This window comes from Centroberyx affinis, unplaced genomic scaffold, assembly GCF_046629955.1.
Source record: "Centroberyx affinis isolate AG114_WGS23_722 - 3 ecotype Tasmania unplaced genomic scaffold, CSIRO-AGI_Caff_v1 ptg000618l_1, whole genome shotgun sequence".
Classification (NCBI taxonomy): Eukaryota; Metazoa; Chordata; class Actinopteri; order Beryciformes; family Berycidae; genus Centroberyx; species Centroberyx affinis.
Genome location: NW_027279248.1, coordinates 667,362 through 683,159, shown reverse-complemented (window position 1 = coordinate 683,159; position 15,798 = coordinate 667,362). Strand labels below are relative to the sequence as shown.

The 15,798-nt window shown below is 39.4% G+C and overlaps 1 protein-coding gene across 3 annotated transcripts; it reads left to right on the top strand.

Moving 5' to 3' along the window:
• Window positions 1–15,545, top strand: nprl3 (NPR3-like, GATOR1 complex subunit). Of its 3 annotated transcripts, XM_071518666.1 has the most exons (14): window positions 1–396; window positions 1,323–1,392; window positions 4,911–4,949; window positions 5,727–5,859; window positions 6,777–6,851; window positions 8,401–8,554; window positions 8,767–8,848; window positions 8,965–9,102; window positions 10,686–10,842; window positions 11,475–11,581; window positions 11,945–12,074; window positions 12,877–13,066; window positions 14,028–14,220; window positions 15,153–15,545. In XM_071518666.1, exons 1-14 carry the CDS (start codon window positions 201–203, stop codon window positions 15,316–15,318), a joined length of 1,830 nt encoding a protein of 609 aa, XP_071374767.1. In that variant the 5' UTR covers window positions 1–200; the 3' UTR covers window positions 15,319–15,545. The 3 variants fall into 3 exon arrangements, with proteins under 3 accessions (XP_071374767.1, XP_071374768.1, XP_071374769.1); XM_071518667.1 differs by lacking the exon at window positions 4,911–4,949; XM_071518668.1 differs by lacking the exons at window positions 4,911–4,949; window positions 6,777–6,851.
• The last annotated feature ends 253 nt before the right edge of the window (window positions 15,546–15,798 follow it).

The following is a 15,798-nucleotide window of genomic DNA, read 5'->3' as shown; positions in this document are numbered from 1 at the left end:
AGGACGGACGGACACGATAGCCAGCACTCAAAGTTCACGTTAAAGTTTGCCCAGAGTCGGTGTTACCTTATTAGCCATATATGTTTGAGAAACGTAAAAGCGACTTTCAACTGCAGCAAGCTAATTAGCTGATCATAGACACAACCAACGGCGTTATTGTGCCGCTACTAAACTACATACACGTTAGCTAGAATGCTAACATGATGCTCAACCCTTCCGCCGAGTTACCCGTTGATCGAAAATCAATGTACAAACAATCCCAAAACAGCTTGTACAAATGCGGCGATAAAACCAGCCCTATTAGCGTCATACTGGTTAGCTCTGGCAGCCGGGGGAACAAACTGCTCTTCCGGTACCCTTTCCAAAGAGTTGCAGAGTGTCCCTCGTCCCTCACAGGTAGGTGTAGCATTAGCATTTCTCTAACCAGGCAGTGAGAGACAGAACCAGGTTTATTTAGGGAAAGTCGAGTGAGCATCATGATATTTTCAATCAACACCGTGCCTCGTATTCATATAGTTATATATTTACATACCAGAGAGCTGCCCAATACAACCACAATCTTCTACTGTCGGCCAATTAGCAGCTACACTGAATGTACAAAATATTAGTGACATTTATGTTTTCATGAAGTAGCCTACACTGATGAGGTGAAACCAGGTAAAAGCCATTACCCCTTCCCTTATTGATTTCCCTTATTGAATCTATACCAATCTGATAGAAGGACATGTGGATAAAGGGAAGCAGACGAGTTAGAGAAGGATTTTTAAGCTTTGAGACAATTGAGATGTGGATTGTGCAAAAGGGGCTGCAACTCAATATCAGGAAGATGCTCCTAATATTTTGTACATTCAGTGTATATGGAGCAGTTGGGGGGTTGAGTGCCTTGCTCAAGGGCATAGTGGTAGTTGTTGAGGACGAGGAGAGCGCTGATCATTCACTTAGTGTAATTTTTCTGTCTATGTGATGTTTAGTTGGACCTTACTAAAACAAAATCTGCCTCACAACACCTATGTGGGTGCTCTACAGATGTTTCATCACTTCCTTCAATATTATTCAGTTTTGGAATTGACTTAAGTTGCCTTGAGTAGGTCTAACTAAGGCAGTTTACTTACTTATTCCTAGTCTGACTAATGGTGAGTACATACTGTGAAGTATAGTAAACCACCATTAACTACAATACTATGGCAAACAGATTTCAAAATATGATTGATAAAAATGCTTAGCATTTTGTGGATCTTGGCTGGGGCAAATCTTTTACTTAAAATATAGTTTTTATTATCAGTTTAAGCATCTGAACTAATAATTGTATTTCTGTCTACTAGCAAAACAACGAAGTCCATATGCATTGAACACAACAGGGGATGTTCTTGAAGATCAGGATGGCGATTCCAGGTACTGTTGGCCTTCATCTCATATTAACCAGTTTATGTGTGAGTTGCTTGCTTCAAGACATAGCTTGTGTTGGTTAAAGATGACCAATGTCAGCATCCGAGCTACCTTTTGTTGTCCATGTGAGCTGCTTTCTGTCATTATGTTGCCTCTCCCTCTTGCTTTTGATTTGAAACTTATCAGTTTACCTACAACCAAAATATATTTTTCTCGTGGGACTGAGGAGCTGACACCCCATTAGATCCATGGGCTGGGCCCTACGGCTCCCCCTTAAATGAATTTTAAAAAAGTATTGATTTGTAGGATGTTATGTTGAATAAGCTGGTGGTTCTCTAAACTGAGCCTACACTTGTCACCTCGCCATGCCTGTAATTGTCCCTTAAACACAGTAACAGTCCCTGCTTGACTATAATCTGTTATACTAACTGGTAAAAAGAACAAGCCCATAAACAATTCACACATCTCCTGGAGACTTTTTTTTTCTCTCCAAGTTCAGCTCAACAAACTGCCTCAGTTATACACTCAGTTGTCTGCTGGTGCAGAACGAAACAAATGTGTTCAGAGTGGATGACCTGTTACAGCACTTTGGATGTGGTAGACACATTTTGTTTTGCTGTCTTTCTATGTCACAGATGGCCAGCCGATCTTGGCATGAGATTGACTCTTTTTTTTTTTTTTTTTTTGTACTTTCTTTGATAATACTGATTTAATCCCATCACCCAGGAAGCAGAGTCATATCAATCAAATGTTGGCTATTCAGTTTTAAATTCAGTATTTTGGCAGATGTTCTGTAGTTGACTGTGAAATATCAAGAGTCTGTACTCTTTTATTTCAGTGGTTCAAAAGAAAAGACAAGTTCAGTCATGCTTCACCATCTCTAACAATAATAGTTGAAATGTAATTACATTATTATTTGGAGAAACTATATTGCAGATTTAACAGTCTGATGCAAAATGGAAGATTCAAGTATTGTGACACAGAAAAAGTATTTTAATACACCCAGTATCAAAGTGGGAAATTTACAGTCAAACATAGTCTCACTTGCTAGTTGGTGTCATTTGTTGCAGTAGCATGCTTATCCACACTCTCAATACTTACCCAAATCAAACCCCATGTTTCTGCAATTCATTTTAGGTCCTGACTGCTAAAGTTTTAATTATGTATCATTACCTCTCCAATTTGTTTACAAACCCTCCTACATGTGGATACACAGTTTAACATTTCATATCATACTGTATGTTTTAGCCCACACTATATGTTCCTCTAGATTGTGAATGGGAGTTCTGGGTCCCTTTTGTTTTTCTGTTTTTCTCACTAGCAAAGCCAATATTAGTTCCCCTCATCCATTACATATTGATGGGGATTTCAGCAGTAGTGTGGATTTAGACACTGTGCAACATGTGAATTTGTGTAGACAAACTATATTTTTTATAACCGTGTTAACAGTAGGATTCAAATTCCTCCATCATGCACGATTAATAACCAGGAAGACAATGTGAATAAATAAAGCATGTCACTTTTATGTAGTTGTTACACACACATCAGCTCATAATATTATTGAGAATGGCTCATTATTGTTGCCTATATGCGCACGATTATGGGCTATTAGTGTTTGTATCCAAGCAACAGCAATATAGATTCATAACATTGGTCTGTGTAAATAACAATATTCTATAACTAACCATTAATTAAACCTTGCTGCTGTTGCTATGGTGATGTGAGTCGTGCAAGGCAGTGTGGGATAGTAGAACGCTTGGTGAAACAGGAACGGTTCTTGAAACCACCTCCTGTCTAGAGAACAGTTCTTAAGAACGGTCTCATAACTGGGGTTTGTCTGTCTGGACGCAAACTAAAACAGACTGTTCAGGACACTTAAACCGGTTTAAAACCTGCAGTGTGGACAGGATGGTAGAAGCACTCCAACTCTTTGCTGGAAACACGTATGACCAAGAAACACATGGACTGTTTTCTGTTCCAGTGGTCATTTTGAAATATAACAGTTACACTGTAATAATGAAATTGAAATTATGTTTTATGCAGCATAAAGTGACCAATACTTTGCTCCTCATGGGTCCCAGAGGCACAGCTTCACAACATCACGTGAGCTGAGTTTTGGTTTACACAGTATCCAGAAATGAAACCATTAGTGATAATAACAGGGGCAGCTGCTCACTTTAGTGTTCAGTGCAACTCTTTAACATTCAATACATTGATTTGTCTAGTTATGAGCAACGCGAATATGACTATTTGTAGTTTTGTGTATGTTTATTTGATCCTATAAATATGCAAGAAAAGGTTCATGAGTAGTAACTTTGCATTTACAAGGTAAAATAGTTTACTGTAGTACTTCCAGTTCATTAGGAAATGAAGAAAAACAAACAAAATAGAGATATGGACTTAATATCCAGGGGAAGAATTTTATTTGTTTAAAACAAAAAGCTGTCTGTGCCCATGTTTACCATACAGAAAGCTTTTGGTGGAAATTACCCAGTTTGCTCAACTGAGTAACATTTGACATTTAGCCAAATGCTGTTTACCATTAAATTAATTGAAGGCACAATTAAGAGGAAATTCCACAGTAAAACATAAATCATGTCTGTTGTTTTCCTGTGGACAATTAAATACATTTTTTAGACCATGAGCAACTCTGAGAACCAAAACTGTGACGTCACTGACACTTTCTGGAGCTGCTGCATTGAAAATGTTTGGGAAGCTGAATTTACAGCCTCTTAAAATGTATGTTTGAGGTTTTGCATCCCACTGACTTTTATTGCTCAAAAATGCTAACAGCTCTGAACCAGAAAACGTATCACATTCTAGGTCTGTCACATAGTCCACACAGGTTGTTTACAATCCTACTGATATAAACCTGTAATGTGAATGAGTGGACTGTAATTAAACTCCAAGTGTGTCCAATCTGAGGTTTCACAAGTTGCCGAACACACCTTGAGCTGTTGTTTTTTACAGCTATTTTCTTTTTTCACATCCAGCCTTAATTTCTTGGGTCTCAGCACTAGATGCATTGTGCAGCACTAGATGCAAGTCACAGCGGAGCAAGAGGAATGATTTGATTGTGTACATAGAAAACTCCAGTGCGGCTTGAGGTGACACCATATATTAGTCTTGGCGCTCTTGTTTCTAACTGAGAGACTTACTTGTACACCAAATCTGAACTGTCTAAGGTCATAGCAATAACATACAAATACTGTTTTAGGCTGGGCTTTGGCTTTAATTGACAGTATTGTAAAGTGTCATAGCGTGGACACTTTGCCATTCTTTCGGTCGGGCTAAGGCAGAATTTAATCCAAAATTAATAACATTTAGGCCTGCGCAGGGTAGACTGGTAATTTGCTTTAAAGGCATGATCAACATGCAGACCAGCATTTTCACATCACTCATACAATAGCATATGCTTGTTCGCTTTGTTTTGATGTCCTTTTTATGCATTCAGTCCAACTGTGTGTTGCATTTTCCCTTTTGTTTGCTTTTTTCTTCTTTTTATGGCCCAATTCCCATTTCAGAGAACAAACTCCACTAACTGACGAACAGTTGGTAGCAGGGTAAGACCAAATCATTCTAAACCACCTCTCCTATGTTTAGATCACCCCTGTCTTTTTTTTACCCTCCTCTTTCCTATTTTGTGTCTTATACGGATCCCCAACCCTAATCTCAGAAAATCCTTGTACTGTAAATTACCAGTAGCATATCCAGTGAATCAGTGGTTTGGGTTAAATCAGCATTTCAGTTTTTGCTTTGTTCCATGCTATATGCCTTGTTCAAACCTATAATTCTAGTTTTAATTCACATTATTTGACTGTATTAGCTGTAGCATATAGAATCTACATTACAAAACCCAGTGTGAATCGAATGCAAATTACAGTAAAGCAGCTAATTCACTTTCTTGTCAAAAGCGAAACCTGCTTGGTGCGGTAAGTCTAGAGTGTATTTACTTTTCTTTGTAAGTTAACACCTTGATTTTTATCCCTTTTGATCTGGCTTGCAGCATGAGCTACTTAAGTAAAACCAGCATGAGTCTGTCACATTCCTTTTACAGAGACTTCACTTTTTTCTGCAAGGGGGCCTCTTCATCTTTTCTCCTCTCCAGTAGCCACACAAGCTTTTTAAAAAAAAAAAAAAAAAAACTCTGATCGGTGAATAACTTTACAGGCAGATCCATCTGATTAACTCAACCCCTCTTAAAGATGGAAATGTTAATATAAAATGTAATTAAACAGAGCTAATATAAGTTTTCTACACTTGTCCAGCCGTTTCTGTGCTCTGCCCTCTCTCGCCACCCTCCGCAGTTTACTCAGGGAGTGTTTTCCTCCTTCCTAAAGGTTCTCTGACATCATCCTTGCCACTATCCTGGCCACCAAGTCTGATATGTGTGGGAAGAAGTTCGAGCTGAAGATAGACAATGTGCGCTTTGTGGGTCACCCTACCCTCCTTCAGCACCCACACATCATTCAGGTAAGGAACAAAATGCGAGGTCACTGCAAAGACATGAAGTCAGTGTTGAACAAGATGAACAAAATGTTGTGTCAAGTGTTCTCAGTTTAGATAGCCTGTAATTGTGTCAAAGTCTCTTGCTCCATCTAGTGGGAGAAAGGTTCATCAGTGAATTCAAAGGAATTCTATTGTGCATTACTCTTATAAGGAACACAACAAATAAGTGTGACTGGACATGAAGGGAAATAACTGCATAAAAAAGTCTGGATAAGTATGTGATGTGTGTTTTGCAATAGTCTGTCTTTATTTAATTTACTGGACCATTCGATGGAATATGACCCTAGAAAACCTATGAACACCATCCTGAAGTCTGTAAATACAATTCAATAATATTGATGTGTCACCCAAGCCATAAAGTCTAGAGACGTTTGGGTCTGATAAGGCTAAATGGTAATTTTTCATTTCAGTGTGGTCATCTGAATTTATATAAATTCTGCACATTAGTCTCTTGACTTCAGCAGCGCCCCCTGCTGACAAAAGTGTTTCCCAGAAGGTTTAAAATACACCATGTGCATTTATATGACACAGACAGTTGTTTTTTAACACAGGTTTTAAAAAGTTTAAAGTTTTTTGCATAATAACAAATTGTTTTAAGAACTGGAAGGATATATTGTATAGCAGGTGGACCAAAATGTGAACAAAATGTTTTGCCCAGTTTTATATTTACTGAGGAATTTAATTATATTCATACCATACACCATACATGTTCATACCTGTATTATATTCTTGAATATTTTTTTGAATATTGACTGTGCCTTGTATATAAATGTTAATGCTATGGATTTGCATTATCAACAGTACATTGTGTGAGTACATTTCTCTTATATTCCTCGTTCATCTTGTGCATCTTATGGTGAGTTTGTTTTCTTTCTGTGCAGGTGTCTAAAACAGATCCGTCACCAAAGAGAGAAATGCCAACGATGATCTTGTTTAGTGTGGTGTTTGCCCTTAGGGTATGGAAAGACTCATGCTTTTATAATTTGTATTTATATTTGTGATTTCTGATATATAATTATAGTAATTTATAGACTACCTTTACGTATTTGCTAAGAAAGAGACTTTGTGCTCTATGAGTTACTATCAATGGTGTATAAATGTTAGTATTGCATATTACAAAAGTATTGCATATTACGTAATTCATGATATCTTTATTTTTTATGATGGCACAATTAAAATAAGTCAGCTGAGTTTGGGTGGGAGACAGTGTCAGATTAGGTGTTCTGTGGAAGGGAGGGGTGTTTTTGGGTGATAATATTCCAGCCTGCCCTCTATCTGTGAGAGCGTGGGGGTTAAGGGAAGGGCAGTCTGGTTAATCATGCTGCCCAGCACGGCACTGCCCATCCCTGCCCATGTGAAGCTGAATGCTGAGTCACTTTACCCAGTAAGTCCCAGGCAGCACAGCTGAGTCGGGGCTAAAAGTGCTCGGTCATGTTCCGTCATTGATATCTGCCCAGCAACCGTGGCATGTGCACCCTGGCTCCTGTCCTAAACATGACTCTGCAAAACGTCCGCCCCGTTGTTGGGACATTTTCATTTTCATGTGCCAATATTTACAATGTTGGTTTTAAATAGAAATGTATAATTCTTTTTTTTTTCATATTTGCACATTAATTGCATGAACAATTTCAAAACATAATCTTGTAAAGGCCTGGTATAATTATTCTACATGTTATTCATACACATTGGCTTTGTTTTTATATGAATTGCATGTATTGGAAAATTACTGCAACTAATCCATTTCATAATATCAAATGATGGTAAATTACAGAATTCTGTATTTTATAAAAACAAAAAAAACATTGAAGACAAATGCATGAAGTTATGAAATAGATATACCTGTGACAACTATAAAAAACATGATAATTTTACTTGCATATTATGTATACATGCAATTTTAAATAATATTTTCAATCCTTTTTGAAGTTACATGTTAACATCATTCCTCCACAAAAATGAGCTGAATAGTCAATTAGATTTTTTTCAGGCATGAATTTCATTCAACAATAAACAATCTGGTATTCTTTTAATTAAAATGTAAACTGAGCTACAGGTGATAGGGTTGCTAATATTTATTTTGCTGTTGTGAATAGAGCTGCAACGATTCATCGACTAGTTGTCAACTATTAAATTAATCGCCAACTATTTTGATAATCGATTAATCGGTTTGAGTAATTTTTAAAGAAAAATACGTCAAAATTCTCTGATTCCAGCTTCTGAATATTTTCTGGTTTCTTTACTCCTCTATGACAGTAAACTGAATATCTTTGGGTTGTGGACAAAACATTGATCGACATTTTTCTCCATTTTCTGACATTTTATAGACCAATCAACTAATCGATTAATCTAGAAAATAATCGACAGATTAATCGGCAATGAAAATAATCGTTAGTTGCAGCCCTAGTTGTGAATGCAGTTAAATAATTAGGTAATCATTGAACTGTATATTACTAACATTTGTTTGTTTCTCTCAAAATGACGATGTTTCTTGGTTTTCCCCTACAGGCCAATGCCGACCCCTCTGTCATCAGCTGCATGCACAACTTGTCGCGCCGCATCGCTATAGCCCTGCAGCACGAGGAGCGGCGCTGCCAGTACCTGACCAGAGAGGCCAAGCTGATGCTGGCCGTCCAGGACGAGATCACCACCATGACTGAGAGTGAGGCTCAGACTTCTCACACCTCAAAATACAATCTACAGCTCCCTGCAACTCCCACCTCTCTCAAATTCATCACATTATTATGGCACGTTTATTATAGAGCAATGTAGGTTGTCAGTATGCTAATATTGTGTTGGAAGTCTGTAGTTGAACTGGTTAAAGGTAGATTTTAGCAGGTATTTTGACCGTGTTTTCTGTGTTTCTGATATCAGCGGATGGAAGCCCCCAGTCCCCATTCAGACAGATTCTTCCCAAATGTAAGCTGGCCAGGGACCTGAAGGAGGCGTATGACAGGTCTGTGATCAAACACATCACACATCAGACCTTTTCTCTTCATTTTCCCCTCTCTACTTTCCATGCACAATGTATGTTCAGTCGTACACCTGACTCTGATATTTGTATTTTTTCAGCCTTTGTACAACAGGTGTGGTGCGGCTGCACATTAACAACTGGCTGGAGGTGAGCTTCTGTTTACCTCACAAGATCCATCGGATTGGGGGCAACCATATCCCCCCAGAGGCTTTAGAGCGCAGTCTCAAGGCTATAAGGTGTGTTTTTGTGGCGTACAGTATGCTTTTATACTTTTTGGGTAATGTAAATTAGGTATCTCAGCCATGAGTTTTTCTCTGACCAGCAGCATACTAGGAGATTCACAGTTCCCTTGAGGCCTACAGCCAACCCAGGTGTGACAACCCTCCCACTCTCCTGGCTCTGTGTCTTGCAGGAGCCTGGTGAGTGGGGTCATCATTGAGGCTGATTGGAGTACACCTGGGCCCAGTGTACTCCTTGGGCTTAAGAAGCCATCTGACAATCAGTTGCTCTCTCCCTCCTCACCTATGCACACCTTTTGTTCTGTTCTTTTGGTTTGATGTAGTTTGTGTTGTTTATTTACCCCTAGTTTTAGTTAATAAATTATTGTTGCTTCCATGAGCCGGGTTGTAACATACTTTTTTGTGGGCTATACTGCCACCTAATGTTGTCTCAGCATATTCACACCAGAATTATCCTTCTCAACTTCTGTCTTTCTTAACTCCTTATTCCCTGTTTTTTTATGTGATATTGAGATGGTTCTTTGGCTTGAGACAAGTCTAGGAACCTGGTGAAACTTCAGCCACCTCTAACAGGAGTCATGAAACAGACCAGTATATATTCATTTTTCAAATAACCTTAAAACAACTGAAATAATCAAAACATTGTATTTTATGCTAATTATGATGATTTTGCTGTTCTGTTGGCTGTATGATTCTTGTTCTTTTAATCTTGATGGTAACTAAAGTTTATACATGATTATTGCTGTAATGCTTCTGGGCATTTTTTTTTTTTTTTTTTTAGCTTACCTTAGGTTTGTTAGAATTGCGTCCATGTAATTGAAACCCCAGAACTCAGGCTTGACACGTTGTTACACGGTCAAATAGTAGTTTTCCTGAATCTGTAGGATGTATTCTAAAACATTTGTATTGCTGTATTTCCCCTGACCACCCCTGGAACACATTTTGTAACAGAAGGTCAACGAAATACTCCAGGACAGCACTCCAATTAATTAATTTATATTTATTGCCGCACAGACGTTTCGGGCAAGGCACACTGAACAATTTTTTGAGGATTCAGCACCCACATAACTGAAAAATCCAACTGAGGGTTGAGCGCGTTTTTTTTTGGTAAATTGTAACACAAAGTCAAGCAAGAAATTTTCACACTCCTCCCTTCATCATGTCAGCACATTGTAGGCTTGGGGTTAAGTATATACGTGTAGTTTAGTCTGGTACAATGCCTTGTAGCAACAATACTGACAGAGCTTAATGTGAAATCATGTAATGAACAATGAGGTTAATTACCATTCTTCTCTCTTCTGCTCTGACATTGTAAACCAATATAATTGGTATTATTATAATAGTATTTCTTTCTGTGTCCAGTATGGCCTCAGTGATGCAAATGCGTTAGAAATGTATGCAAGATGTTTGAAATACAGTAAAATAACGGTCAAAACAAAATATGCATGGGTAGTTTAGCCTACGCTATCAGGATTAAAATGCAGCTGAAATGCTTTTAATTGTTTTTAAGGAGGCACTCGTGAACTGTAAATAGGAAATCCACTGATTCAGAGGCTGTTTCGGTGTGTTGTCTCCTCCAGGCCGTATCACGCCCTGCTGCTGCTGGACAGTGAGAAAGCGCTGCTGAGCCAGCTTCCTCTGGACTGCTCCCCTGCTATGGTGCGTCTTATCAAAACCTGCTCAGCGGTGAAAAACCTGCAGCAGCTCGCCCAGGACGCAGACCTGGCCCTGCTTCAGGTACAGAACAGCCACAGCACCGACCTCACCGCTGCAGTCTCCGACACTTACCAGACACCCTACTCTGCGCTTAAAATGTAAACTGTGAAATGTAATGGCACCTTTTGTTAATATAAAGAAGTGTAGCTGACAGATTTATGTATTTCTAACTGAGAGGGTGATGATAAAGTCATTTCAGTGAACACAGTTAAATTGTTTGGTGATAGTGTTTTATTTTCTAACAATTTACATATGAACAACACATAAAATGTTGTGCATCTCATCAAATTTATACAAGCAATACATGATTAAGTATAGAGAGGATAGAAGATGATAATCCCCTTAGCTGTATGTAGTATCTGAAAAGAACAGTGCAAAAAGTAGAAAAATTCAGAATGTCTGAGATCAAGTTAAAAAACAATATACCACTCAATATTATTTGCTGGCAGGGGTTACTGTATTGATGGTGTCATACTGCCATCTAGTGGACAAGATAATTATACTCAAAACAAATCTGTAGCAGCAACAACTTTTAACATTTCCCTTCAACAACTGGATTTCAATGTCATGCAAAAACAGGTGTTTTGCTGTTCAAATGCTGTTATTTCTTTTTTTTTTTAGACTATTTGAAATTTCATTATATTTCCTCTCAGATCTTCCAAATTGCTGCTCACTTGGTCTACTGGGGCAAAGCGATCATCATCTACCCGCTGTGTGAGAACAACGTCTACATGCTGTCTCCTCATGCCAACATCTGCCTGTGAGTGTCCCTGATGTGAGCCAGCCGGCTGCTGTTCCCTCTTTTACAGCTGCCGTGGATCAGAACCTCGGCCTGGGCAGAGAAATTACAGAGTTAATGAACGACGAGCTCATATAGGCCTCACCAACATGCCTTTTTATTTTAAATGATGATTTTCAAACCCTGTACTTGGTGAATCTCCTTCAAAATGTGTTATGAAAGAATTAGGTCGGGCTACTGGCACCACTTTGCTTTTTTTACTTTACACACCAGACTTCAAATGGATTTTCCTGCACTAGTTTTGTGGAAAATGAATAGAAACGACCTGTGTTTATGGAAAAGGTGTGTGTTGTAGCATAATGTGTGCCATCTCTCCCTGTGTAGGTATTCGCCATTGGCAGAGCAGTTTGCCCAGCAGTTTCCCGGTCATGATCTGCCCTCTGTGTTGGCCAAGTTCTCACTGCCTGTCTCACTGGCCGAGTTCAGAAACCCCCTGGAGGCTCCGGTGCAGGAGGTAGGACTGGTGTTTCACCACAAATACACAGCAAATAAGCATAGTCCTTGACACAGGCACACACACACACTGCAAAAATATACACCTTAAGTCATTTAATCTAGTATTGAGTCTTAATTTTTTTCCTTTGTTAAATCAAGTTAAAAATGGTGATATAATCTTGCTGGTTTCCAATGTAAATCCACATGATTTGTTTAATCGTGTCATTTTTTCCGATACTAATGGAGCAACCGGCCTTATTGTGCCTCGCTTCAAGATATTGACGCTTGTTCACAGAAAACACCTGAAAAAAGTGAAACTGAATTGGAAACAAGTGAAATTATCTCACCCGACGAGCAGAGTGTCTCACTTGTTTGAAGAAAAATTAGACAGAATATGAGACTAAATGACAGGAGAATGAGTGAAGATGGACATTTTCATAGTGCACACATGCATTTCAGCAAAACTATTAAATAACTATTAACACAGTTTAAACATATATTACAGATATATACAGATATTGGTAGAGCAGAACCATCCGGGTGTTCCTCAGATCCATCCTGAGTTGGTCGAGCTGCTTAAGCCCCGGTGATAAATTATAAATGGCAAAGGGACCTCAGCTCCAGCTTCTGCAGCCTCCATTTTTCATGAGAACAAGATCAGAGCCGCGCCTCTTTCTTCTGGCTCTATTTTGAGCCTGTATGGTATTGTCGACTTAAACCATATCTGACCTGGTTGGACAGGCGGTCATGTTCAGCTTCACTAGTTCATTGTTCCTTCTTTGCTCGACTGTGATGCGGTTTGCTGCTCTGCTCCTGCCCAGGCCCAGCTGATCCAGATGGTGGTGTGGATGCTCCAGCGCCGCCTGCTGATCCAGCTGCACACCTACGTCTGCCTGCTGGTGCCCCCCAGTGAGGATGAGCCCGGCCTGAGGGACGAAGACCTTCCCCTGGCTGCCCGGGTAGGGGGCCGCAGTCTCAGCACACCCAGCGCTCTCAGCTTCGGTTCCCCAAGTACGTCCCCTCTCAGCTCTCGCCTCTCCTCTTCTCTTAGAGGTTTAAAGGGGTTTTAAGTAATCTATGACCATTATGTAGTAAGATTTGCAACAACATTGGAAGAATGTCTTGTGTAACCTGTAATTAACAGAAACAATAAAGTCTAATTTTCACAATAGGCGAGTAACACAAAAGGCGAGTAAGGTAGCTAATTAGAAGAGAGATCCAAAAGAAAAACGCTATATAAATGTAATAAATTTATTATTATTATTAAAAGAAATATCTAGTGAAGAGGTAATATATTACAATGCAAAATACTGTAATAATAATACTGCATTGTCATTTGCTTTTTTGGCTTGAGAACAAGGCTTTTTAGCCTTTGTTGGTAAAATGTCTTGCAACATCAATTGCTTGTTTGCAGCACCGTCCTCCATCATTTAGCAGTTGATGAAAATGCCAGCAGGTGTTGGCAGTCTCTTGAAATTCCAGTTTTGTTCCAAAAGAGTTTTGCAAGCCAGAAATTTCAGCACTTGGTGAGATCATCGTTGAGTCATTGGTACTGATGAACAACCCTATCAAACCCTCACTGATATGGTTATTTTGTGCCGTGGGGCAGAAGAAACCTTAGTTCAAGTCCAAATGAGATATTTAGTCTGACAATGACTTTGCGGCATAATAACTTTATAATAATATAATAATGACTTTGCGGCATAATAACTTTATAATAAATAAAATTAATTGGATAGCACTTTTAGAAAGTGCTTCAAAACCAAGACAAACAAAAGACACATTAACAAGGTTACAAAAGAAAAGAGGAGGACAGCAGCAAACACAACGAAACAAAAGTGTTAGAGTTGGTTTACCAGATGGAGGGAAAGTGTGATGCAGCTCCAGCAGCTCTCTCTGCACCTTAAAGTCTCTCTTCTGTCTGGGTTCTTCCTTGCCAACTGGTGACCATCTGCCGGCTCCCTGTGTGTAGCCAGCAGTGATGACATGACCCTGACCAGTCCCAGTATGGACAACTCCAGCGCCGAGCTGCTGCCAGGCGGAGACTCGCCTCTCAACAAGAGGATGACGGAGACGCTGCTGGCCAGCCTGTCGGAGCATGAGAGGCAGGTCATCCTCAACATCCCTGCTGCACAGAATCCTGAGGACCTGCGCATGTTTGCAAGGTAAATTTGACAGATACCCAGTGCATTTTCTGTGCTTTTGTTGTTTTTTGGTTGCACTTGTATTTTTCATTTAATTCTTCAGCTCTCTACTGCCCTCTGGTGTTGTACATCCAGCTTAAATTCATAATAAAAAATAGGCGTCTTTTTCACTTTGCTAGCTAATTGTCCATGTCATAATATACACTTATTTAACAATTTATGTCAAAACATTTACAAAATGTTCATTTTTTTGTTTTTATGTCAAAATGCCATTACTGTTACTTCCTGGAAAACAGTGTATCTTTAATGTTTACTTCATGCTGTATCAGTAACAGTACATCAAAATTCCAAACAATAAAACCATCACAGATTTCTGAACAACGCCGCCCCTCCACACTTCCCATCGATTAAAACTTCCTTTCTCTCCTTAACTGATAAACCATTGGTTTTACATTTTTTAATGATCCCTCCCTGTGTTACACCCTGCCCGAATATCCTGTTTCAACAAGAAATACATCAAATTGAGGAAGCAAGATGCTTTTCATGCAGTTTCATTGTGACTAACAGATGGGCTTCAGTGACTCATTGTATTGTATGTCAGTGTTAACACATCTGCTGTGTCTTTTGGGAAATTTAAAAAGCCTGTACAAGCCTTTGGAAAAAGATTTCCTTCATTGCATGATTGTAAAATAAAATTGGGAAACAGTGGCTTGACAGTTTAGCTGTGAGATAATTTGCGACTTGTTAGTGATTAACACAGGGAAAATAGGGAGTCTCTAGGAAGCTCTCCAACCCGTAACCAGTGTTGTGTTGCTACACACTGCACAGTACTTAATAATGTGATCACATAGTTTTAAAAGTCCTGTCTCATGGTAGATTTACGCAGTTAATGATTCAGTGAAACCCCCCTGCTCTAAACCCATTTCTCTGCCTGTTCTGTTGACTGCTCCCAGGCTGCTGCACTACTTCAGAGGACACCACCACCTGGAAGAGATCATGTTTAATGAAAACATGCGGCGCTCGCAGCTAAAGACTCTTTTTGACAAGTTCCGCAGTGTCCTTGTGGTGACTAACCATGAGGACCCCATTATCTCAATCTTCCAGTCACCCATGGAGTAAGGGCACAAAGACACTATCAGCTGTTACGGTGCACCTACTGGAAAAGATTTTAGTTTGAGGGTGGTGAAACTCTCTGCTCACAACTAAGTGCTACTGCTCAACAATCTGCTGCTTTGAAATGAACTGACATGGCTGTGAATGACTGACTTAATGTGTATAGATTTTTTTTTAAAACTTGTCACATTTTATTCCTTTATGAGCCAGATGTTTTGTTTGTTTACATTAATAAATTATTTTGTACATACGAAAACATGCCTGAAGCAGTCACTCTGAACGCTGGAAAGATTTCTGACTTGATGTTCCCCTGTCCCAGATGTGTTAGATCATCCTTGCCGACCACAGAGGGGCACGTTCTGTAATGATCATTCCAGACCGCAAGCTACCTCTCCTCAGGAATCCCAGAGGTGGGGAGGGAAAGACGACAAGACAGGGAAGACTCAAAAACATCAGACAGGCTGTTTTTGCTCCGAGGGAAGCAAA

Bases quoted from the DNA above. Each gene is read 5' to 3' on its own strand.
- nprl3 (XM_071518666.1), top strand. From the start codon at position 201: ATGATGCTCAACCCTTCCGCCGAGTTACCCGTTGATCGAAAATCAATG. The intron at 4,950-5,726 runs GTAAGACCAAAT...TCCTTCCTAAAG, and splicing joins GACGAACAGTTGGTAGCAGG to GTTCTCTGACATCATCCTTG. The intron at 10,843-11,474 runs GTACAGAACAGC...ATTTCCTCTCAG, and splicing joins CAGACCTGGCCCTGCTTCAG to ATCTTCCAAATTGCTGCTCA.